This window comes from Delphinapterus leucas, chromosome 7 (assembly GCF_059928025.1).
Source record: "Delphinapterus leucas isolate spDelLeu-1000000601 "Yukka" chromosome 7, BTC_Dleu_Yukka2, whole genome shotgun sequence".
Classification (NCBI taxonomy): domain Eukaryota; kingdom Metazoa; phylum Chordata; class Mammalia; order Artiodactyla; family Monodontidae; genus Delphinapterus; species Delphinapterus leucas.
Genome location: NC_143135.1, coordinates 76,386,806 through 76,412,400, shown reverse-complemented (window position 1 = coordinate 76,412,400; position 25,595 = coordinate 76,386,806). Strand labels below are relative to the sequence as shown.

Below are 25,595 nucleotides of genomic sequence, written 5' to 3'. Positions count from 1 at the left end.
CATTAGAAAATATCGCTCCCTGTGGGAAGGAAAGCTCATGGCTGTGCTCTGCTTTACAGGAGTACATGGCTTTGGCTTGGCTGAAAGAGCAAAAGACAATTTGTGAAAACCACAATGCTCAAGTATATTTATACTTAAAACTATTCTTAAAAAAAGATACTGGGGCTTCCCTGGTGGCGCAGTGGTTGAGAGTCCGCCTTCCGATGCAGGGGACACGGGTTCGTGCCCCGGTCCGGGAGGATCCCACATGCCGCGGAGCGGCTGGGCCCGTGAGCCGTGGCCGCTGGGCCTGTGCATCCGGAGCCTGTGCTCCGCAACGGGAGAGGCCACAACAGTGAGAGGCCCACATACCAAAAAAAAAAAAAAAAAAAAAAGATACCGGTTTTAGTTATAAGTGAAGCATGATATACATAATGTGCACATGTAAGTGCATAAGTGCATTTCACAAAGTGAACACATTTGTGCAACCAGAGAACACTGACAGCACAACCCAAAGCCTTTCTTGTGCTTCCAGGCAATGCCCCCAAGGGTAATCACCTGACTTACAACAAACAAAATAAGCTGGTTTTAAAGAACACTATTATTTGTTAGTATTCTGCTAAATAGGCTATTTTTCAGCTCTATAGAGGTTCTTAGGTACCTTAAAGCCCTATTTATTTATTTGCCACTTTAATTTCAGACTATAAGAGGTGAGATCCACAAATTAAAAGGTATATAGGGAATGGTAAATAAACTAAGTGGGCATGAAATAAGAAAAACAATAGAATAAGTTGATGATAAATGGCAACCAACAACAGCCTCACTGTCAGGGAGACGTGGGGACACGTCTTTGTAAATCAGAGTATACCCATGTCTTAAAAAGGGAAAACAGCGCTCAGCTCTGATGTCTGTTCTCATATGGGAGTTCAGGTTCCAAGTAGCCAGAAACTCTGTTTTTTTAAGGGAAGCCAGGATTTCAGAGTTTTATATGAGAGCTGTTTCAAACCATCTGAGCCAACACTAAAAAAGCCATCACCTGAGGAGGCTAATCAAGTCACCAATGAAGTCGCCTTTACTCTGCAACATCCAATGACCTGACTCCACCTACTTCTCACCATCTCTACCACAACCAGAGTCCAAGCCAAGATCATTTCTGGCATAGCTCACTGAACGGCTTCCTAACTTCCTAAATCCTCTGGGCTTCCTCTTCTGTCCCCTTGCAATCAGTTCTATTCAGAGCAGCCAGAGGGTAGTTTGAAAGGTTTTGATGATCACATGATTTCCCTGAAAACAACCCTGAACTGGTTCCCACCTCTGGTCTCCATACCATATACAATGTGGAAACTGCCAGAATTTCCTACATCTTTTGTACCTGCCTCTACTCACCTACTATACGTCGGTCACACCGGCCCTCTTTCTCCTCCCAAAACACGCCAAACCCATCCCCACCTCAGGGCTGGCTGGGCCTCGCTCTGAGATATTTTCTTGATCTTCACTCGGCTATGGCCCTCTAGTTTATCTTAAATTTCTTGAGTTTCACTGAAGGCCAGGTCTTCCCTGACCACACACTGTAAAATAGCTGCCCAGGCAACTCTCATATTCTCCAGTTTAAAGTCTGCATGGTATTCTGGTGCCACTGTTGATACTTCTTGTCTTCTCCCCCAGTTAGAATGTAACCTCTGTGAACAATGCCTGATGCTTAATAGTAACTCAGTAAATATTTACTGAATTAATGAGTTAAAAAAAAAAGGGAAGGTGCTCTGGACTCTTTTTCTACATGATAAGTCCTCTTAAAGATTCAAGGCATCTTGTCTTTCCTCCCTGAGGTCCCAATCAATACTTCATCTGCAAAGAAGCATCAGCAGTATTTGCCATCTGAGGCCCTCAAAGTAACAGTGTTACATTATGATTACATTTCCCTATTGGAGCTAGACCCTGGGTCTTATCTCTAAACTTCCCGAATGAGGCTACGTCACTTAAACTAGGGTTCCCAAGTGGCTACCTGAAGATGGGAAAGCTTACAGAGGAAAACCATGGCCCTGCCCCCAGAGTCTATTTCATATGAAGTGAGTCTCAGGCTGTACTTTCAGAAACTTTGCTAGGAGAGTCTGTGGTAGGCACACAACACCACTTCCCAATGAAACATGGTCTAAGGAAAAATTGATGAAGTGGAGGCACCCAGAGAAGGACAAGATTTTACACTAAAGAACAGCCATGTGCTCACATGTGCATGTGAATGTGTGCACGTGGGTGTGTTGGTTGACATGGGTTAGGGGTGCGGGGAGAGGATGCTACCCAGTTATGAAGACTTCTGAGAATCAGACTATGGTGATCTTATATAGAAATGATACTACTAGCTTTTCCTATAAATCTTCTAGTCAAGTATAGACATTTGATCTGATATAATTTGGTGTAACTTGATCTAATTCGATCTGATATAATGTGATCTGATATCTGATATAATTGAGGGTTGCAGAGCCTCTTCTCTAAAAACATGTAAAGATTTTTTAAAAAGTCAAATTTTCTAGCAGCAGTGATTTCCACCAATAATCACTGTCTTATTACTTTGAATCATTAAGATAAATTAAGGCATGCATAAGGAAACAAATTCCAGAGTTATAGAAATGATTAAGATATAATAATCCTTGCAATGACATAATTTTTCATATACTTTAAAATGCAACCAAATTATTTATATTAATATTTCAGACATGAGTGTTCTCCTTATAGTTTTTTATGGGATTGGATGGTGAGGGAACACATACAGAATAATTACATCACTAAATAAATGGATACTGTTAAATGTGTCAAAATATACAGCACAAAATAATATCTGTCATGACTTTTCAATTACCTGTGCATGTGACTAGACAGGTATAATTTTCTTCTGCTGAGCTCTGTATCTACAGGTGTTAACTCAGCAGAGAGCTTTGATGATTTAATGTAGAATTCTGTGTCAGTGAAGTTTTCTTTCCAGGTGCTAATGCTTCTTCTTTTACTGCCTTGGTGTATTGAAGAAGATGTAAAAATAACACTGTCACCTATTGAGTCTCTGTTCACAAGATTCTAATATCCTTTGAAAAGGATTTTGAGAATCCTGCTTCCTTTCGCATTGGAAAGTAAGGTAATGATGCCTGCTGTCCTGAAAGCCATTTCTTCTCTTATCATTTGGAAGATGATCTGTTCACAAGCCCTATTCCTAATTCTAAACACTGTCTAATGCTCACGAGTAGACTTAAAGGTTTGACAGGGTCAGTGTGCAAAATTCTCAATACTCAATGATAAGCAAAATAAAAAATTCACCAAATCAAAATTGATATAATGTTTTCTGAAGGGCCACTTAACAATGTTAAACACACATACACACTCACTGTCTCTCACACACATTTTTTGTATGCTGAGAATTTCACTTCTGAAGTGGGTAGGAATGCCCTTCTGAGGGGAGTAGGAAGATATAGTCTAAAAGGTGCCAAAGCAGTAACATACAGAAAACCTAAAAACAAACAAATCACCACAATCTAATTATTCATCAGTAGACGATTTAATAAACAAAATACACCAAATCCAATGAATTATTAGGTAGCTACTATGAATAATGCTATAGAAGAAAACATGACATGAAACAGTGTCAGCATGCAAGGCAAAAATTTTACAGAAAAATTGGTCATTGGCAAGACCTCCAAACTGCCTATGACAATTCGCAATAAACACTTATAGGTAATGCAATAAACGCACATTTGCTTCTTAGTCACTGGTTGGAGATTTCTTAAAGTTAGTTATATTACTCTTTTCTTAGGTTTTTGCCAACAAATATGGGCTGTTTCCGGCTTGGATGTCTGAGTATTGGATTTCTCAATGCTAAAAATCTCTTACAGGAGCTTGTAGAGTTAAAGTTGCTTGTGTCAAAGATAAGAATATTGCAACTCCATTAAAAATGGAGTGAAAAACTGAATAAAAAAGTCTTTTTAGGTTAAAATGTGTATTTTATCTATTTGCCCAACAATTCTGTTGAGCATGTACTTTCTTGGGCACCATGGTGGGAACAATACCACGAACACCACCTTCATGGGTCCTTTTCTGTGTTTATCACAGAGGAGCAGTTCTCAAAGTGCGGTCAAGGGAAATCTGGAAGGAGGGGTAGGTGGGACCCTGAGAGGCACTACTCTGACAGCTAATGGAATGTGTATGAGAATCCATTTATTTCCTATTATGACAGATATTAAGGAGATCTGCAGAAATGTAAAATCATGCCAGTTCCTGAGGTCCTGGCAGTGACCATCATTAAGGGATAGAAGCTGACTGCAGCATGGCAGGTGTACGGCAACAGCAGAGGAGGGGGCTTCTGTGTGGCCCAGCTTAGGGGAGGATAAGAAACAACTCCTGTTGTCTTAAACACATTAGAAATATGGCCTTTGGAAGAGGGAAGAGATGGGAAGGCGAGACCCTGTTATGACTGGGGGGTAGGCACATAAACTGTCTGACTTGGTTGTACAGAAAAGGGTGACCCCAGCATATGCTGGGGGACTTGTGATCATCCAGGGGACTTGAGTCATATAATGAGTTTGGATTTTGAAAGGAAACCTACATATTTCCTTGGTCCATCCTCTTTATGTAGAAATGAAGGCCAAGAGAAATGAACATTATGGCAGAGTCAGGCTAAAATCTACATCTCCTGATTGATGATCTAGTGCATATCTGGTGAATCCACTTAAATGTCATTTGTAAAGTCTCAAGATAATGTCACTGAAAAATCACTTCTACTATTAATAATTGTTGACTGTTAATAAGAGTGAATAATCACACCTGCATCTTGCTATTGTCACCCATTAGTTATGAGCTTATTTTTGTTAAATAAATTCATAAACATTTAAAAATTTTCTGTTTAAATTTCTAATACAATAAATATTAATAGATATAACCCATATAAACAAAAGCTCCTTGGAGGTCCTCAACAATGTTTTTAGTTGTATAAGTTGTTTGAGAACCACTATCAACAGGTAAGATTAGATGGCTGTGCAACAATATGTGGTTATCTTTAGGTGACAAAATGAGAGGTGACTTTTATTCACTTTTTTAGTTTATCAGTATTCTTTATATTCCCTAAAAAAAGAAAAAAAAGTTATTTTTAATTACTATGGCTTCCTTTGTCTTTCTTATGTGTGTCACAGTGCTTTATCTTACGTATGTCTTACATGTGTCAGTGTGCTCTGAACCAATGACTTACAGCCTTTTAAAAACTCAAATTCACTAAACGAGAAGACTGCTGAGCTTTGCTTTGGTGCTTTGTAATTATAAACAAAATATTGGTTTTAAATTATAATAATAGAAAATTTGATTGTTTATAATGGGCCAGGCACTCAATTCTTAATTAATTCTAATTCTCAACTCAACCTTCAGAAAATATTGGTACAGCTTGCCTAAATTATATTACTTTAAAGTGGATTTCCCCACTGCCCAGGTATAAATCATTGAGACAGAGCTGAAAGCTTTGAGGGTACTGTTTTCCACAGGCCTTTGTAATCGTGAGGCAGAGCCTAGTGACATCTGGCTCTTGAAAGCATTTTACAGGTTAAGAGAAACAAGTATAAAATAACCAATGTCTGCTTAGGGTCACGCTAAGTACTATGACATTCTTCTCTATTCCAGTGGTTCTCAAACTTTTTTTTGTACCTAAGAATCACTTGGGGAGGTTGGCAAAAATACATTTTCTCCGGGCCTCAGTCTCAGATACTATGGTTTACCGAGTCTGTGGCAAATTCAGGAATATTCATTTTAACAAGTCTGGCAGGTTAAGTTCCCTTGCAGAGGGGCCCCTCCCACTCCACTGAACCTGATTTCTTAAAGATTTCCAGTGATGTCTTAGAGGTTAAAACCAGTGCCCTCCTCTCATGAGCTCCTTGACTTTTTGGTAGCTTCTACCACACTGACCTTGCTTTCTCCTCGTGATGATTCCTCCACCTTCTTCTTTGCCTGACCCTTAAATGAAACCAGTCCTCAAAGACCAATGCCCAGCCACTTTACCACTTCCCTCAGTAAGCCCCATTACTGGGTAAGCACGCCTTCATCTATACAGTATAATTGCTGTGCAGAAGTTTCTGGCATCAAACTTCATGCCCTCTCCTGGTTCCAGCTGCACGTTTCTAACTGCCTCTCAATGGTCCTCAGGCTCCTCAAACACAGGGGCCGAAATGTTCCTTGCGCCTCTCCATACGCTCATAAACTAAGCTCAGGAGCTAAGTTATCAATCACTCTTTCCGACAATCAGTCTCGAAGACGTGGAACCTTCCCATTCCCAGTATCAAAGCAGTTGCTCAATCCTAGTTCTAGCCATAAAATTCTCCTTACAGTTTTTCATGCTTTTGTTAATGCCCTAATTAAGGTCTTTAAAATATCTTTAAAATATCACCACTTCCACCTTAAATGGTTCTCTTCCCTTCAACAACCTCCTTGAAAAGCCACTTGAATGACCTGATCAAGTGCATCACTGATTAGATCACCTCTTTGCTCAATGACTCTCAGAGCCTGCAGTGAATCCAGAGGTGTTATTTTTCTGTTGCTCAAGACTATCCACTAAAATCTCCCAACTGGTCTCTTTCCCAAATGTGGCTAGTCTCTCTACCACCCACTACCAGTTCTACCATTCTTCGAGGTCCAATTCAAGAGTATCCTAAGTTCCCTAGAAGGAAAGCAAAATAGGCATTGTAGGAGGTTAGTAAGGGAAATACCCTCAACTTCTGTTGTTTAGTTGTATTTAATGGTACAAAAGGATTTCAAATGACTGTTAAGAGTTAATGTTCAAATACCAAACACATATTAATTAGAGGCTTGATGATCTTAAGCAAGCAGTTTCAATAATAATAATTATAAAAATATTAGTTATTATTGTAGAGACCGTCTATGGAGAATTTACCCTGTACTTCAAATACATCACTTTGTACAGAATTTGTCAGAAACAGAATTGTGACCTTCATTTCATAGATAAAGAAAATGGATTTCCAAGAATTCAGACCAAGATGGCAGAGTAAGAGAACATGGACCTCACCTCCACCCATGAACACATCCAAAATACATCTACATGTGGAACAATTCTCACTGAAAACAAATTGGAAACTGGCAGGAGGACTCCTGTACAACAACCAAGAAAGATACACATGGAATTGAGTAGGAAGGGAAGAGAAGCATTTGGGTCAGGATCTGTACCCCTGGGAGGGAACTCAGAGGAAAAGAGAGATTAGACAGGGAGAGAGCTATCCTGGGAAGGGAGCGATACAAGCCCCAGGTTGGGTGCCCCAGTCCTGAGGGCCTATGTGGGGGAGAAAAGTGCCCTTGGCTGGTGAGGACCAGTGGTACCAACAGGAGGGCTGTGGGAAGCCTGGATTCCCCTTGGGAAGAGCACATGCACACTGGCTTTTCCCCTGGCAGGGCGGAGAGAGGTTGATCCTAGCGGCTGCTGGGTTTCTGGCAGCTGCCTCACCACATGCAGCCCAGATCAAGCCCAGCCAATGCTCCAGCCCCACAGACTCCACATCACAGTGCAGCACTGGACCTGGGACAGCAAGGACTAGGGAGAAGACTTGACTGTGGGATGCAGAGGTGACCCGGTGCCAGGGCAGAGCCTGGGTGGGGCAGCGGCAGCCATTGGTGGCACTTACTCAAGCAGTGCATCAGAAGCGACCCAGATCTCTGACGGTGGCCACTCCACACTCTGTGTGTGTGTGGTGGCCCCCCATACACACAGAGAGTCTGTGCGCGTCCTGCCTGCCTTGCGGAACAGTTCTATGACACGGTAGGGGCAGAAGAGGTCAGGGCAGTGATTGGCTGTGAGGGATGAAGGTGACTTGCACCAGAGGCTGTGTCTGAGCAGAGGCATGGGCACCTGCACAGGCAGTGCATCGGACCTCTGTCTGCAGCTGACATGAGCTGAGAGCCTACATGGGCCCCACCTGCTTTAGCACTTCCCCCTCTGGGGCAAGGGTCCTGGTGCAGGGAGAGGGAAAAACACACACTTAAAGGGAACAGAGCCAGTTCAGGCCATACCTTCAGGGCTTCTGCTCCAGCAACGTGGGATCAGACCCTGTCCCCGGTAGGACAGTGACAGTCGCTAAGCAGAGGCAAAGCCATGCCTCACGTCCTGTGCAGGCTCTAGTCCCTCCAGCACCAGCCACACCCCCTACCAAGGTGACAGCTGTCGGCACACCCTGAGAAAAGATGTGACCTGCATCTACATCAAATCCAGCTCTTTCACCAAAGGCACTGGGCAAACACAGTCTGTATGGGGATACTCCCACATAAGATCACCCCTTGAAGACCGCAACAGGTAACTGTTTTACCTAAACTGATAAAGGCAGACAAAGTTAAGCAAAATAAAAGGGCAGGTGAAAAGTTATGACACTGTCCACAAGTGCTGCACACTGACTGACAGAGAAGACTTAAACTTCAATGTATCATTGAGTGAGCTCTAAGTTTATGCCGACAACTATTAGAAGTGGATTTGGAGTATTTGGAATGTAAAAGCATATTGCAAATGCATAGATTGATTGTTGAACATCTGAGTAAGCTTATTGTATAACAGAGTAATTAATTTACTGTCATATACTGATTTACTTCATTAATATCTTGCTGTCTTAAAGCTCTTAAAAGATTATCTCTGATTCCAGTACTTGAGTTCTTAAGATTGTTTAGAGCTTCCTAATAAAAGGGCTCCATCTAGTGGAGCAATTCAATCATTTAGCAAGACAGACAGAAGTAGCAAGGTTAAATCCCTTACACTAAGGCCTAACAGTAGTGACAGTCTCAGAGAGATCATGTTTGCTCTGACATGCACAGTGCTTAGTTTTCACCATGCCTTGATAAAAAGGAAGAAGGTGAAGATGCTACAGACAGAGGTAAGGTACATGCAAGTACGCTGGGATTTGCTATATAAATGCAAGGCATTGACCATCGTCCTAGTGAGATACCAAAGCGGCTCTACTCTGTGGAGTTAAAAACACTAACATAGGAGCACCCTCACGAAGCTTTGGAAAAAAAGAGTGTGAAGGTTACTGTTATCCCTAGTAACTAGGACAAAGCCCAATATTGTGTAGGTGCTTAAAAAATGTTTGCTGTGAAAGTTCACATACTTTTATATGGTCAAGAATATAAATGAGAACACTTGAAGGACAAACCTTGATTTTTTTTTGGTCAGTACATCCAAAAAAAAAAAAAATCAAGGTTTGTCCTTCAAGTGTTCTCATTTATATCCTCTTTCAACAAGCATTCACTGAATATTTCCAACCTGTACTAGTTGCTGATGGTAGAAAAAAAAAAGAAAAATATCACAAATAGCAAAATACTAAGAAATTCCATTAGTTTAGACATATTCAAAATTAAAACCCAAAGTCCACTGCAGATGAGAAGAATCAATTTGGACCGAGAGAAGAGGAAGCAGGTACCTTAGAAGCAAGCACATGAAGAGCAGCAAGATATAACAATTCTTGTCCTTCTAACAATGGAGCGGAAGGTAAAATCTGGAAACCCTGAATGAAGTACTGCACTCAAACACCAGAGCCCCCTGGGGCAATCAGTTCTACAGCACCATAGTGGCCATTAAGAATAAGCAGTCTTTAATGCATATTCATGAAGCTTCTTCCAGAAAAAAAGTTCTATTAACTTTTACAAGTCAAAAATACACATTTGAAAAATTTCCACAAACTAACTGTTATCAAAGGAGTCTTTGGTATGCAAAGGGTTACAGCAACTTGTGTCTTTCAGAAAACCTCTTTGTTTAGACCCCTTCCTTTGTGAAGGTTTTAGCGAACAAGGCACTGCTGTAACATTTTGACATGCGAAATGCTGTATATGGTCATGACCACTTCCCTGTGAAGACAGCAGAGGTGGATTTGACCATCTGCAGACCTGAGGGGCAGAGCTGTCAAAGATGACCTGCCATGTCAACACAATGTCACCAGTATTTTATGTTTTTTACTTGAAGAGTTTTGAGAACTTACCGCCCAGAAGAAACTGACTTAAGTGAACCAACGTTTTCAAACAGTTGGGCCTTTGCTGCCACACTGAAAAATAATTTTAAAATACAAGTTTTATTAAAATTCATTAGAAAATCATGCAGCTCAAAGCAAAATTCAGGGTTATCAGTTAACCCAAACAGAAAAATTAGTTAACATTTGTCCCCAAAATTTGACCTGAATTTTAATTGTTTTAAGCTTTAATGTAGAAGAAATTTTTAGATCTAGTCTCTAGCTCACCAAGTACCAGACAGTAATAAACCTACAGCTACTTCCTCTGGGGATCTTACTGCCTGCATTTTTTGTACCTGAGAAAACCCTGGGAGCAGGAAAAAAGGAACACTTTTTCATTGACTCCCCTGGAGCCACAAGGGAGGAGTCACATCAACAAGACAAAAGAACTGTTTTGTGTTCTGATAGCTAAGACAAAACTAATTCTAAAATTGTTTCACGTATTTTTAAAATATTTGAACACAGTTCCTATAAAGTGAAAAGAGAGAACTCTGAAAATATGACCAATAAATAAATTTGTTTCAAATCATGATGAGGGAAAGGCATCTATTTGAAAAGTGAGACTATTGGGTAGAGAGTGAAAAGAACTAAAACTAAGGTACCCTAGATAATTAGAAAAATTCCTATATTTACTAGAAGAGAATATAAAATTCTTTGAATGATTTTTTAAACTAGATATTTAAAAACTATCTTATTTCTTTAAATGACAAACTTTTTTTCCCCAGAGATGAGCCATTTGATAATCTGAAGGATCATTTTACACCTAATACAGAACATACGGTCTCTACATTTTAATTTCTACTTTATCAGTAAAAATCACAAAATAGAAGCTCTTCTCTTTCCCCCACAAAGGAGAGAGTTTATATTCTCCCATCTTCCTTGACATATTTGGCTTAAAATTTAATTTCTCTTAAGGGCTAGAACTATACACACCAGAACTAGAGCAGACAGAGTTACAAATATATCTGCCTATATCGTGGTAGCTGGATTTCTGAACATGAGAGATAACATATGTGAAACACACTCTGAAACAAAAGGTTCTTGTCAAAGAAAGGGATGTACTAATAAATTTAAGATGCTGTTCCTATGGAAACAGGCTTAGTAAAATGCCTTACTGGACTTGCAATGAATAATTAAAATGTCAGGAATACCACCATATTAAAAATGGGCATGGCATAAGAGAAATAGCACAGACTCAAGTTGGAGAACCCTGGGTTACAAGCCCAGCTCTGCCACTTACTGGCTGAGTGTGTGTGGACCTTAACTTTCCAGTATTAGCTCTAATTATCTCTAAAACAAGATTTATACTACCTACTGCAGAAGGACACTGTGGACCTTAAAAGAAATAACAATATGCAAGGATGCTCAGTAATAGCTCATACAGCATTTGGGAAAGCTCAGCAAAAGTCAGGAAAATAAAATGAAAGGGAGAAAAACTTTCCTCTTTGGATTCTCTTACTTGCTTTTCCAGTTTCTCATTTTCTCCTCTTTGCCCCCTTTCTGTTCTCATTCTATACACCCTACCCTCTCGGCCTTTACACCTCTGGGTCATTTCTTTCAATTAGAAGCACTCCTTCTTGACTTTCATGCTCCCTGTTCTCTCGGAGTTTAAATCAGTGAGTACGCAGGTAGGGGAGACATACGATGGAGAGGAGAGAAAACCAACCCTCACCAGATAGAAAGCAGCTATATTTCTAACAAAGAGAGGGAGGGTCAAGGATATGGGCAGTCGCCACAGCTGAGTGGTGGATGTTTAGCTTTCACAGGAAGGCGTCTAGTTTCAAAACCCCAAACCACTATATTATACATCTGTTTTCATGTCTTTAAATTAAGCCATAGCTCTGCTTCTAAGGAAAGTGCCTGAAGAGTCTCCCCATGAGATTTTATATGTATATCCTAAGCGTACTAACTTTCACATTACTTGTAAAAGAGGACAGGGTCCTGCAGAAGTTGATGGCACCCACTCCACAGATGAGCATTTGGCTTTGGGAACCCTAAGAGTTCTTATGCACCCACTCAGCCCCTGTATACCCCTGGGAAGCACAGCAAATAGCAAACAAAGGCTCTCTCACTTACACGGAGCCGGGTCGCTGGTAACCATTGCTGGAGGCAGCGTCTAGCCTTAACTTCCTGCACATTTTGGGAGGCAGATCTGGGTTTGGCGGGGCTTTGGGCGTCTCTTTGGAACCTATGGAAGTTAAGCTTTGAATGGATCCACTGTAGCTCTTGTTTCCTAAAGAGAAAGCCCAAGAAAACAGGCAAGGTGCTATTAGACAAAATAAGAGCCGTAACACAGTCCATGCACATAACAAAAGGAGGCATTTTTCTCTGAGCCCAAATGAGAAGGGACAGAATGTTCTTTGAGCACAGCAGCCCATCACTCTGGGAGATCACAGTCTACCGTAATTATAAAGACATCACCTCACAGAGATGGAAAGATTCAGAAAAAATGTCACAGCATACAGGAGTTTTAAAAATCCTAGCTCAGGAACAAAGCAGTTAAGCATTCTCTGTCCCTTCACTATTAATTTTTCCCTCCTTAACCATACTGAACAATCCAGCAGGTGACACAGGAACAATGACATCCTGCACAGGCTCTATGCTGGCTTACCTTCCGCTGCAGAGATGGATCTGAGAGAGGAAGCTGAGGCTCTTTTCAGTCCTGAAAGCCCATAAGGCCCTTTCTTGGCCAGGTCTATGGGTGGGGACACATCTCCTGGGCTAGTGACCGAAGTGACACTCTGGCAATCTGATTCTGCATCTGTTTTGGTTGCATCTTCTCTAGAACTTGACTCAGGACTAGTTGTCCAGAGACCAAGACTTTTCTGTCCATTGGAAGGTGATGGGGATGCAATCCAAGGAATCCCTCCAGATTTCTCCCTGGGAGGGCAGGAAGCGGACTTTGTCGTGCTGTTTTGTTCAGAGGAGTGAGAGGAAAGTGACTCAATGCTCCCCATTGGTGTGCTGTCCGGGCTGCTGCTATAGGAGTCGCCTGAGCAGGGGCAGGGGTGGGAGAGAAAAGAACAGCGGCTCTCTGTTGAAACCGGCACCCCCAAACCCTTCTGTTCTCCAGCTCTCATGTGCTCCGTGGCCACCTGACCCCACTGAAGTGATAGGCCTTTACATGCTATGGAGGACTGTTCCTCAGTTCTGGAGAAATGCTTTAAAATATGCATTTGAACTTGGTGAAGGCTTTTTTAAATACTATTCAAGGGAGCTTTTATATGTGCCCTGCCCGGATGAAATAATGTTATTTCTTGAAGCATTAGTGGGCTGAGTTGAATTCAGACAAAATTTGCTTCTGAAACAGGACTCACAAGTATGAGAAACAAGATTTCTTGATGATATTAAAGAAATCAATGGAAGGGGGAAATGCTGAGACATATGTCTGCCTTCTTTTACTTTTCTCATCTTAGGTGATTCTGAGTTACAATGGTATCTGAGTCCTCCTTCATTCAAAGGCACCATTAACAGTCAGCTGCAAGTTATAAGCTCCTCAAAATTTTTAAAGAAAGGATTTTTCTCCTTTTTCTGCTAAGAATGTAGCAACATAAGAAAACTGGCTATTTTAACTGGCTGTATTTTTTAATGTTTCTACAAGTATGGTATAAGAAAAAAATCAGAGAAGCTGTAATAAAGTATTCAAATAGTAGATCTAAATTAAAAATTTAACACTGATTGTGGGGAAAACTGGGAGTGTGGGGAGAGGGTTGGGAGTCAAAAATAAAATGAAAATGGCCACAGTTTAACACATGATTTGGGCTCAAGCTGCCACCCACCTTATGGTGGGGCTTGGCTCAGAATAGTAAGTTAGCAACAATGTGTGGTGTAGATTCTCTTTTTATTTCTTTTCTCTCTGTTTCAGACCCTTTGATACCCAAGAGATGACGCTTTAAGAACATAATGTGAAAGGAGGAAAGAAAATGACTGCCTCAGCCAGGCTTTCTCTTGCTTTCTTCTCTATGACTTTGACAACAGGACAAAACCTGCTACGAAGTAGCACCCGATGTACTTAATCACCGTTACAGAGAAAAAGGGCATTGCACAAACTATTTTTTCCCTTTGTATCAGGAATGAATTTGCTTGTCCAAGGTACCTTCCAACTATACTGACAGAGACTACATAATGTGGTGGGTGGGGGGGCAGGTGCTGGGACGACAGCACCAGTAAGAATATCTTCTATTTCTACCTAAGTACTAATAAAGTGTGATAAAGCCAAATTAATGAAGAAGGCATCTCCTTGAGGCCAGTACACTTACTATCGGGTTCTGCCAAGCATGGGGTATACCTCCCTCTGGGCTTCCGGGAGCCTGTGGAGAGGCAAATTGCACGTGTCCTTCGGGATCCAGATCGAGACTGAGGCTGAGGAAGAGGGACGCTTGGGTCTGGGGCAGTATGAAAAATCTACGTAGAAGAAAAATGGACTGAGGTCAATAAAAAGGTGAAATTGACATTTTCGTCATAAAATTGGCTTTGAGAGCTATTAAATAATCTTAGAACTATACGTTAGTTCATCAATTGCATGGCAAGAGATGCTTGATACAAAAAATAAATATCCTAAAGCATTTATAACTTTTCCATTTACACTGAGTAATGCTTCCTCTGGGTTTTCTTTTTTATTCTTCCCCGTTCCCCAATAGTGAAATTCAGATTTTCCAATAATTTTAAGAAATGTGTCAAATATTAACAAATGTCTATGTCAAGACACACTGATTCTTTTTACTATGATATTCTCTTTCACCTTCATGCTGAACATAACCTGAGGGGAAGAGGCTCGTTTTGTACCATTCCCCAGCTGAGCAGCCCCTTGCTTCTCAGGAGAAGGTGCTGGCATGCTGTTGGCCCTGAACTGTCAAGAATATGACAAGCTGCAGGCAGAGGTCTGAGCACAGCTATAGGATGCAGCCGTGCACTCTTGGGTTTTAAGAGCGCTTACAGTCTTAGTTAGGTACCAAGGGTATCCTTCTACAGGCACTAGAAAGGAACTGGGGAAGGAGAGAGGCACTGCCATCCCTCACAAGGACTAGATCAGACATAAATGGATCACAATGTTTAGACCTTCAGTGGCTGAGTTTGCTTAATAATCCAATCAACTTGGTTCTCCCAATTTCTCACTTTTATAGTTATTCTAAGATCTCACTCTTTTAGAGAAAGCCTCCTTAGGGATTGGATATAGAGAGGGTTTCAAGACTGTTCCCTGATTATTTTCTTTTGTTTTATCTAGAATATTAGCTCTGCTGTATAAGGAGAGTCTAATTCCAAAAAGCTTAAAAAAGTTAAAATAGACTTAACCGCAAAATGATTCTATTTTCTGAGTATGAGTAAAAAACTAATTATATAAATACTAAAGAAGAAAATCTTGACAAGTAAATAATGTCAAAAGAAAGGAAATCATTTACTTAGAGGATTTTGAGAAGCACTTAAAAACTGAACAAGAAAAAAGAAAATCAAAGTCCTCATGAAGAAGTAATTTACACAAAATTTACAAGACTGATACCAAATAGGGATCTGAGATCACAATGTGAGGATCATAGATGATACAAATGCAAAATTTCTTCTTAGAAGCCAGATAAAATTTTATACTTCTACATGAAAATTCAGTATACCTTTTCATAGTGCTCTATCAGAATTTCAACCACAATATTCTGAAATTTAATATTCATCATGGCAGCCACAGTTTCTTCCTGTGCTCTCATTAGAGTCGGACCAAATATGACACCAAGGTTTGAGACAGTCATGAGATTTTGCTGGCTATGTAGTGACACTCTGCAAATAAGATGAACAAAATATTTTAAGTTATACGTTTAATAATTATTAAATGTTCTCAACCACTAAACTTATGGCATAAAATATAAACATGCCATTACAGGCTAACTTTCCCAAATAGTCAGGTTCAGCTACTCCCAACTGGCATTAGTGGGTATAGTCTAAAAAGATGTAAAAAGTTAACACTGGCCAAAGTAAAACATAATTACAAAGGTTAATCTATCGAAGGAAAAAATCCTGATTTCCTAAATTGAGTTCAATCACCCTAGAGAGATTATCAGCTGTTTGGTATTTCCTACAGTACTATACTTCTTTTAGAACAGACGGTTAAGAGTAGACTGGTTGTCAGTCATAATGGCCATCATTAAAAAGCCTGCAGACAACAAATGCTGGAGAGGGTGTGGAGAAAAGGGAACCCTCCTACACTGTGGGTGGGAGTGTAAGTTGGTATAGCTACTGTGGAAAACAGTATGGAGGTTCCTCAGAAAACTACAAGTAGAGTTACCATATGATCCAGCAATCCCATTCCTGGGCATGTAACCAGACAAAACTATAATTCAAAAAGATACATGCACCCCTATGTTCATAGCAGCATTATTCACAATAGCCAAGAAATGGAAACAACCTAAATGTCCACTGACGGATGAATGGATAAAGATGTGGTACATACATACAATGGAATACTACTCAGCCATAAAGACGAATGAAACAATGCCATTTGAAGCAACATGGATGCAACTAGAAACTACAATACTAAGTGAAGCAAGTCAGAAAGAGAAAGAAAAATACCATATGATATCACTTATATGTGGAATCTAAAATATGACACAAATGAACCTATCTATGAAACAGAAACAGAATCATGGACATAGAGAACAGACTGGTGGCTGCCAAGGGGGAGGGGGTTGGGGGAGGGACAGAGTGGGAGGTTGGGGTTAGCAGATGTAAGCTTTTATATAGAGAATGGATAAACAACAAGGCCTTACTGTAGAGCACAGAGAACTATAGTCAACATCCTGTGATAAACCATAATGGAAAAGAATATATATATAAAAAGAATGTGTGTGTGTGTATATATATATATATATAAAACTGAATAACTGTGTTATACAGCAGTAATTAACACAACATTGTAAATCAACTATACTACTTTGATAAAAAATTTTTTTTTAAAAGTAGAGAAAAGGAGTAGACTGGTTATAATTATATTCGGATTTGCTAAACATATATTGAGAACCTACTGCCAGGCATTTTCATAGATAATATTGCACTTAATCCTCCCAGGAAGCCAGTTATTTTCTATTGTACAGATTTTTCAAAAAGAAGCTCCTCAAGTAAAAATGATGTACCTGAGGTCACAGCAAATTAGGAACAGAGATTTTGTTTCAAATTGGGTCTCCTGACTTCAAGTCAAGAGTACCCCTGAGCTCCCCACATAAGATGACTGGTTAGGGCATGTTTCCATCCTACTTCCCTTCTATCCATCCACCATCCACCATCCATCCAAAACTTCCCTAAGTGCCTCCCTAGTGCTGAGCACTGGGCTAGGCAAACAGTAAGACAAGGAGATAATGGTAGCATCAGTGCTGGCCTGAAAATGAAAATAAAATGAAAGGGCTCTGATACTACTGACCTTAGAAAAGTAATCCCAGTAAACTCTCAAAAATGACTTTGACTAGTTAACTGATTTAATTTGGAAATTGGATGCATTAATAGGAAATCTCATTTATTTAACCAGTCTCCTAGGTTAACCTTAGCCTTTTCTATCTTACTCCCAGCCAGGTTGTTAGAATATAAAGTTCTAGGAAGGAACATAAGATAATGTTTATATCTGATTGAGTATGCACACTCACTTCATTCTAGAAACAAAAGTAAAATTTTATGAGGAATCTAGGATTCTGGATTATCCATGTGACTTTTGGCATAGGACAGGAAGAGCTGACTGTCCCACTGACTGAATTTTCCCCTTGTGCCCAAGACAGCACTAGCTCAGAAGGTTCTTGGTTAGTATAAGAATTTCATTCCAAGTTTCCTTTTTATACAACCAAATATTATATTAATTGCTTAATATGTATTAGAGAGTCTACTAAGTCATCTGTAAAGGCAGTGAGCCTGTCTGTATTTAAAGCTTGGGTCCTTCCAACTTGGAAGCTGGGTGCAATCAGTCCATTATTTAATAACTCTCTCTAGGCTTCAGTTCCCTCATCTACGAAGTGTAAGAATGACAATCCTTAGAGCAGTTTGAGAGAATTAAATAAAATGAGTTAAATTGAATAAAATATGGTCTTAAAATAATAGTCTTCCCTGTAATTAAACTGACTCTAGGTACCCTTGATGTACTCTAAAATGTAAGAGTTCCTGGTAATATAAGTAACCTAGAATATGACTAAATTAAGCTCACTGGGAATAAATTTAGAAATCATAAAAAACTGGTCTGTTTTGAAAAGGAGAGTTAATGACTATGGTGTTCAGAAGATAAAATATTTTGATCACCTATTTTCTCTTCATTGAATTTCCCTTCTGCTGAGCTAGTCAGTCAGTACAGACCCTTATCATTCCACATTTCAGCCAGTTCTGGAACTCATTCTCTCAACTTGTGTACAAAGCAGATTCCACAGATGTCCTTGTTTTAAAGACAAAGTATTTTCAGAAGTACATCAATGATTTATACCATGTCTCAGAGCTAATTAATGGAGACTTGGAATCAGTCATTGGTTCTTTAGGCCAGTGACCAATCCAGGTCACTGATCTTAAATTCTCTTTTCTTAAGTCAATAAGGTGGCCAGGGACCAAGAGTGTTATTAGTTTACTTAAGTAAGTCATTGGTGATGTGGGCACACATTCTACTGCTGCTGCTCAGACAGTGGAGACTGACCTTTTACAGATTCAAGAAAGAGCCAGGAATGGTGGTGAAGGTTGGGCAGAAGAATTTTAAGTACTCTTCAGTGGCTAGACACTCTCTCTCTGCTATTTCCTGTATCACATTCATAATTAAAGGTGAAGCTTGTGTTCATCTAACATTCTGAATAATTAAGCAAAACCATTTTATGTGACACTCATGAAACTTTAAAGGTACATTTTAAAAGGCTTTGCTAAAAAATTAGCTTGAATACAGCAAGAGAATGCCCACTAAATACAGTATGGATAAGTTTCATGAAGAGGTCACAGAACTCAAAAAGCATAATTCAAGACTATGTAATTCTGACCAAGGATAGTGAGTCCCTATTCATTAGCTAAAAGAGGTGCTGATATGGGCAACAGTTAAAAATGAACTTGAAATGAAGTCATTCCTAGTGGATTTCCTTCTTATTTCAAGGAGGGTAAATTCATATTATCTCAAAGTCTGCAAGTTAAGATGAGGCTGATTAATGTACATCACTGTTTCAAATGTGCATGGCTCAAATTAGGATACATTGGGTTACTACTTGTAGCAAACAAGGAAGGATTAATCATTTGATTGTGAATCGTGGTACTCATTAAGACAAAACATGTTCCTATTTGTAAATGGGGCTATAAGGGAATTTTTAAGTAAGTTTAAAACCTGAATTTGGACTTTTGTTTCCAGCAGCATGGCTAACAAACTTCTTGATTAAATGTGTGTGTGTGTGTGTGTGTGTGTGTGCGTGAGTCAAGATAGATCTGTGATGGGTAAAGTTACGTGTCAAATTTTCTAGGCTGCAGTACCCTGATATTTGGTGAAACACAATTCTAGATATTTCTGTGAAAGTACTTTTAGATGACATTAACCTTAAAATCAGTAGGCTTTGAGTAAAGCAGACAACTGTCCATAACATGGGTGGGCCTCATTTAACATCAGTTAAAGGTCTTAAGAGAAAAAGACTGAGGTCCCTGAGGAAGAAGGAATTGTGCCTCAGGCTGCCTTGGATTCAAGCTGCGACATCAACTCTTCTCTGGGTCTCCAGCCTGCCTTAAAATCAGCCTCTGCAATTGTTTAGCCAATTCCTTGCAATCAATCAATCTCTCTCTTATACATATGTGTGTGTATGTATGTGTATATATATATATATATACACACATATATGCATATATGTGTGTATATATATACATACACACACACAATATCCTATCGGTTCTGTTTCTCTGGAGAAACTTGACTAATACAATATCTATCTATCAAGATTTTTAAATACATAGATGAACTAACAGCGGAGTTAGAAAGATCTTCAGAGACCGACAGATACTATGAATCTGGAGAAGGAAGCTAACATTCAAGTGGCAGTTTGACCTGGTATAACCTGGTGACCCTAGTAGAATAGAGAACTGGTCTTCAAACTTTGGGCTTACAATGTATCTAAAAGAACTGGGAAAGAGCTATATACCCCTTCATATATTTTTAAGTTGACATGAAAATTTTCCATCATTAGTATAACAGTTGCAAGGATATAATTATTTGCATGTCGTAAACATACACAGGTACACACACACGTATGGATGTATCTTAAAAACAAACTGCCACATCATTTTTTAAGCACATTCAATGGACTCTGATTATAATAGCAAGGTTATAGCTCCATCACATCCTTTAAAAGGACATGAACATGCTTAAGTTTAACAGCTGAACAAGTAATTAAGTGAACAATATAAGTCAGAGAATTACTTGACCAGGTGCTTTATTAAGATGTCCAGCATCTCTCTGTTTTTCTCTGGTAATTTGTGCACTAATGCATGTACAGCCTCCACCCGGTAGTTTTGGTCATCAGACTCTGTAACATAAAAAAGGTTGCAAAGGTTCAAATTTTAATTGTATTAAAATGCATATATAAACATTAGTAATTAAAGTATCATAACCACTTCCACCCATTGTGCCTTATAAGCACTGCTTCACATGGTAAGCATTATCACTATCATTTCCTAAGGCTTAGAGATGTTGAGTAATTTGTCCATGGTCTGCAATCAGTAAGTAGAGAAGTCAACCCCAGTTCTATCTAATCCAGACATGTGCTCTTAGCCCCTGAGCTGTATACTTCTATACAACCATAATTCATCTCCTCCTTGGGTTTTGCTACACAAGGACAGAATAAAACCTTTGGCAACGTGAGTGATCACAGCAGTTGTTGCAAATGGCCTAATGTGCCAGGTACTACAATACACTCTAACGCATTGAAACCTCCAAGTGACTCCATCAAACCAGAGGAAGCAGGTATTCCTTTCCAAATTTTATAGATCCAAAGATGGCAGGGAGTTATTTTTGTGAGGTGTCAGGATTATTGCACAAACAAAGGCCTGGTAGATTTTTAAGCCCACGCTGACAATGGTAAATCTGAAAAGCAAAAAATCATCTAAAGCAAGTCTAGTCTACAAGGCAAAAGCCAAGATGTTGACAAGTCTCCTAGAGAAACTTCTAACGCTTCAGAACAAGGAATCTATTTAATAGTCTCTTACAAAAATACACAGATTCTGGGTTGACTGCTCACCCTGCCAAGCCCTTTCTTCAGAAAGTGCCCAACACATAGGGTTTATATTATGGGACCTTCATCTCTTCTGGGCACAGCTATTTGTACATGAGGTAAGGAAAGAGCCTGGCTTTGGTTGGGCCAAACATGAAGTTTCTCCCAGGCGTTGGAATGGAGACACCAAAACTGATCTGCCTGCTGGACACGTGAAAAGGCACATCATGTAAAACCAGGTAGAAAGCCAAGAAAAATCTGTCTGGAAGCGAAGATAAGAATGAGGCAGATATGCAGCAAAGAACAAAAATGAGAGACCCTCCAAAAAGAGTTGGGAGGATGGGCAGAGAAACATCTATTTCCTACTCTGAGGTTCCTGGTTGCAGGCCATGGAAGGTGGGACCCATCTTCTGCCAAGGAATTCTGAGGGACTCCCCTTAGTCTCTGAATAACTCCCCCTTTTTCCTGAGCTGGATTTCTCTTGCTTGAACCCAAATAATACCTAATTTTATGATCCTTGACCCAAACAAAAGATAAATTCCTATACATAAGACACATTTTAATTATCATGGTAGTGAATAATATGATCATTATTTGTCACAGAAGTGAAGAAAAAAAATCTTGTGACCAAATGTTTGTATCAGAACAACCAGCTCATTGAGCCATCCTAGTTAAGTGGATCAAACACCGTTTTCTATAAAACTAAATTTTTGTAAGAAAGTGTTCTAGGTTAAGGGTCAAAAAAGCTGGCTTGTAGTCCTGATGTTGCTATGAATTTACCAGTGTCCTTGGACAAAGTCATCTGCCCCCTCTGGGTCCTGATTTCCTAGTTAATAAAATGAGGTTGGATTATATATTTTCTAAGGTCTTGTTCTTCTTACAAAGACAGATTTCTATAAAGAGGATGTCGAGAGCAGAGCTTTCAGGAGAAAGCTAAGTAGTATAGATGTTTGTGAGATCATGTGGTCAGTCATGTACGCTGGACTGAAAACCAAGATCATTCAGCTTTACCTGACACTTTTGTCAGTAGACAATACTTCCTGTGACATTACAATGTGGGGTAAACTAATGCAGCTGATTTCTTTCTTAGGCTGTGAAAAATACTCTTGTTACAGTCATACCTCATACATCCTAACAATGAAATGCCAACTCCTAAGTGTTACAACTTGTTGTGATGGGCTCAGATGGCAACCTGGCACTTTGAGCCCAACGTTTTACAAGTACACACTTCTAACTTCTCAGGTTACAAGATTGTCACTGGCCCCTTCCCCTCCCCCCCCAATTTTGAATTAAGCCTATCTATTCATATCACATTATGGCAGTCACAGATCTAAAGAAACAACATAAATATCTGATCATCATCAAGAAATATAAAAAGAGAGAAAAGGTGCTTGCTGCCTGCCAAAAATATCTGACTCTTTCTCCAGATTTAGGAGCACAGCATGTGAGTATGTGTATAGTGAAAGCACTGGCATAACTGACTGTACAGATTTGTGGTCTTGTTTATTTAACCATGAAATTGCTCTTGTAAGAAACTGACATTCACCAATCAAGTAAAATGTAATTCGAATAATTCCTCACAGCTCTTTCTAATGACATCATACTCGCCACCCCAATAAGGTCTTATTAAGTAACAAAGTATTTTAGTTCACTCTGTGATTTCTCATAACCATATTGTAAACTATTAAATATGAGAATGACAGTTTCTTAAGCAATAGACAGGAAAATGTTAGCTAGCAGGTTTAAACTTACACCTCTAATACAGCATAAAACCACATCATTTTTAATGCATCCAGTGGAAATGTACTTACTAACAGCAACAATAAAATCTTTGTGTAATTTGTAAGTCATCAGTGGTTCTGCCAGGCACCTACAATAGAGAATGAAGCAAATTTTAGAATGGCAGTATCTTCTGATTTTTCCTGACCTTTCAGTGCTTCTTTAAGTATTGGGTAATTAGGCATTTGATAAAGTCCTAGCAGGGAGTCTACAGGTAGTTCTAAAATGCAGACCTCAAAGATACCAATGCCCCTGAGCACTTCTTGCCACCACTGTATTAAAATGGGAGGCTGGGAGATAATTTTTTTTTTTTTTTTAACTTTGTGAGAACTATTGGACCATAGGAGCAAAATCCCTCTCAGATATGGGGGCAATAGTTAAAATTTTTTTTTTTTCAAATTCAACTTGTGGTGTCTTAAAAAAATACATGAAAACCCGAATTCAAATCTAACATGAAACAGAAATTATTATTTAGTATTCATAAATTATTGCAGCCTTTTAAGTGTATTGTTTGAACAAGCACATATAAGTTCCAGAACACTAAACATAACCATTACCACCCTGTGCTATTCCACCTTAAGTGAAGGAACTGTGTTAAGGAGTGAAGCTAAGAAACAGGGGCTCCCTGGGATCCGTGGTGACTGCCCAAGAGGGTGACTGAGAAACCACAGCACAGTGGCAAGAGTTAAGCCCCCCTCACCTGAGGTAGTTTTTCAGCCCACTTGTTATTGTCTTATTATCCCACAGTTCAATATCAATGTCCATATCAGGAGGGGATTTGGGAGCTGAAAAGAATTAAAATAAGATGTTTAAACTGTGCAATTCAAAACATCACTCACACCATTAAGAAAATGGATACTAACATAAGTAGGTCACAGAGAGAGGCATGTATTTCTTAGAATGCCAATGGAGTTAACTTTAGGATTGTTGTTTGCATGAGTTGGTGCAAAGCTCACTCTGACACTGAACCTCAAAGATTTCTAATGGAATATAGTTTTTCAAATCAGATGTTTGCTAATTGCTAACATCACAGCACACTTACTATGTATTAGGCTTACAAATAAGGAGGTGAAGGCACAGAGAAGTTAAGCAAATTACCCAAAGTCACAAAGCTTTTAACTGGGCCCAGTTAAGATTCCAAGTCAGGCAATCTGAATCCCAGCATCCATAAATCCTATTGTACCTCTAGCTAATCAAAGGATACTTGAGGAAAAGTCCAATATTATAAAAAGGGCCCCTTCTCAAATTCTGATTGTTCTTCTATTACAATGGACTTTAAAAGCTGAATACAAATATTAATTTTAAATATGACTTGAAAATACTCAAAGATAAGCAATAATCTAGATCTCAAAGAAACCTATGGTTTGAATTTTCTTTAAGAATGCAAAAATTAAGTAAGTAACTGGCTTCATCCAAAACTTACAAAATGTGGTATTCATGAGTTTCTGAACTTTGGAGTTCACTCCTCCTATTCGGTAAAGACCTAAAATGGTGATGCCTAATGAGAAGGAAAAATCACAAGAAAATGGCTTAAGACACAGCCTCTGAAGTACAAAATGTTAAAAACTCAGATATATGCCTACACAAAATCTGAAAGCTATGTATCCAATTTTACAGTCTAACTTTAGCAAACCTACCCTAGAAACACCCATCAGACATATATTTCTTAGAGCAGACATTGAACAGTGATTTGAAAGTCTAAAGAGCTTCAAAATAGCGAAGTACACCTGCTTATTCACCACTACTTGAATATAAAAAAGCATCCAAGATGGAAAGGGATGATAAGTATTTCTCATACTCTGTTTCCTCAGTCACAGAGTCCTGCATGTTTAACAGTTTGATGGAATTGATAGCTTCCCTTTAAAGGTGAGGAAACAGATTCAGAGATTTTAGGGAACCTACTTAACTTCGCAAAACTTCTAAGTGGCAGCACCAAAATTTGAATCTAAGTTTAAAGAACTCCAAAGCCCAATAGGAGGTTTTGCTTTAGACAAGTTTTCCAGGAAGTAAAAGGCAACTGGAGAGGACTTCAGGACCGAGGTCATAACTAGAATGAGGAAAGGTGCTGAAATTGTGACAATGACTAAAATCACTCTGAGATATAATGTAGGGAAAGAGGAGAGCTGAATTCAAGCTCCTTAGGAATCTTACCTTCCTAAAGCTTGAAAAAAAAAAAAAAACAGAGTCCATCAATAAGAAGTAAAATGAGGCTATATTATGAAAATTCATTAAAAATCAAGTACGTCTGTAGTATGATTTTGGTAAACTGAAGTTCAAAGTATAGTTACTTATGTGTTTGTATAACTTATAATTCATATATTACTTAAAATAAATCTCCTGTTAATAACTAAGTATATCCTCATTCTGAGCAGTTTCTATGTAAGAAGGGATCACACAACAGTAACAGTGTACCCATCAGGCAACACCGACCTCTCGTTTCCACAGCTTGAATGCATTTTCTCACAAAGTTGAACCCTGCTTCATTTAAGTACACTGAAAGTAAAAGAAAATCATATTAAGTATTTATGTTGAACTTGCATTCCTGCTTCAGTTGGCTCTGTAGTTTCATGGCTTGATGGCACAGGGGTTGTTACTGAATTTGTCAAATATTTTGGTTAGCATATTAATTTTTATTTGGGGGTAGAAGTGA

The 25,595-nt window shown here is 39.2% G+C and overlaps 1 protein-coding gene across 2 annotated transcripts in view; it reads right to left on the bottom strand.

Moving 5' to 3' along the window:
* Positions 1–25,595, bottom strand: part of ARHGAP42 (Rho GTPase activating protein 42) — a 285,948-nt gene that overhangs the window by 5,528 nt on the left and 254,825 nt on the right. For both annotated transcript variants that reach the window (XM_022562065.2, XM_089915446.1), the window contains exons 13-23: positions 25,376–25,438; positions 24,369–24,443; positions 23,646–23,730; positions 22,978–23,036; positions 20,377–20,482; positions 15,599–15,758; positions 14,252–14,396; positions 12,604–12,984; positions 12,069–12,225; positions 9,966–10,028; positions 1–80 (exon numbers count right to left, since the gene is read on the bottom strand). In XM_022562065.2, the coding sequence (XP_022417773.2) occupies positions 1–80; positions 9,966–10,028; positions 12,069–12,225; positions 12,604–12,984; positions 14,252–14,396; positions 15,599–15,758; positions 20,377–20,482; positions 22,978–23,036; positions 23,646–23,730; positions 24,369–24,443; positions 25,376–25,438 (1,374 nt within the window). The remainder of the gene's footprint in view (positions 81–9,965; positions 10,029–12,068; positions 12,226–12,603; positions 12,985–14,251; positions 14,397–15,598; positions 15,759–20,376; positions 20,483–22,977; positions 23,037–23,645; positions 23,731–24,368; positions 24,444–25,375; positions 25,439–25,595) is intronic.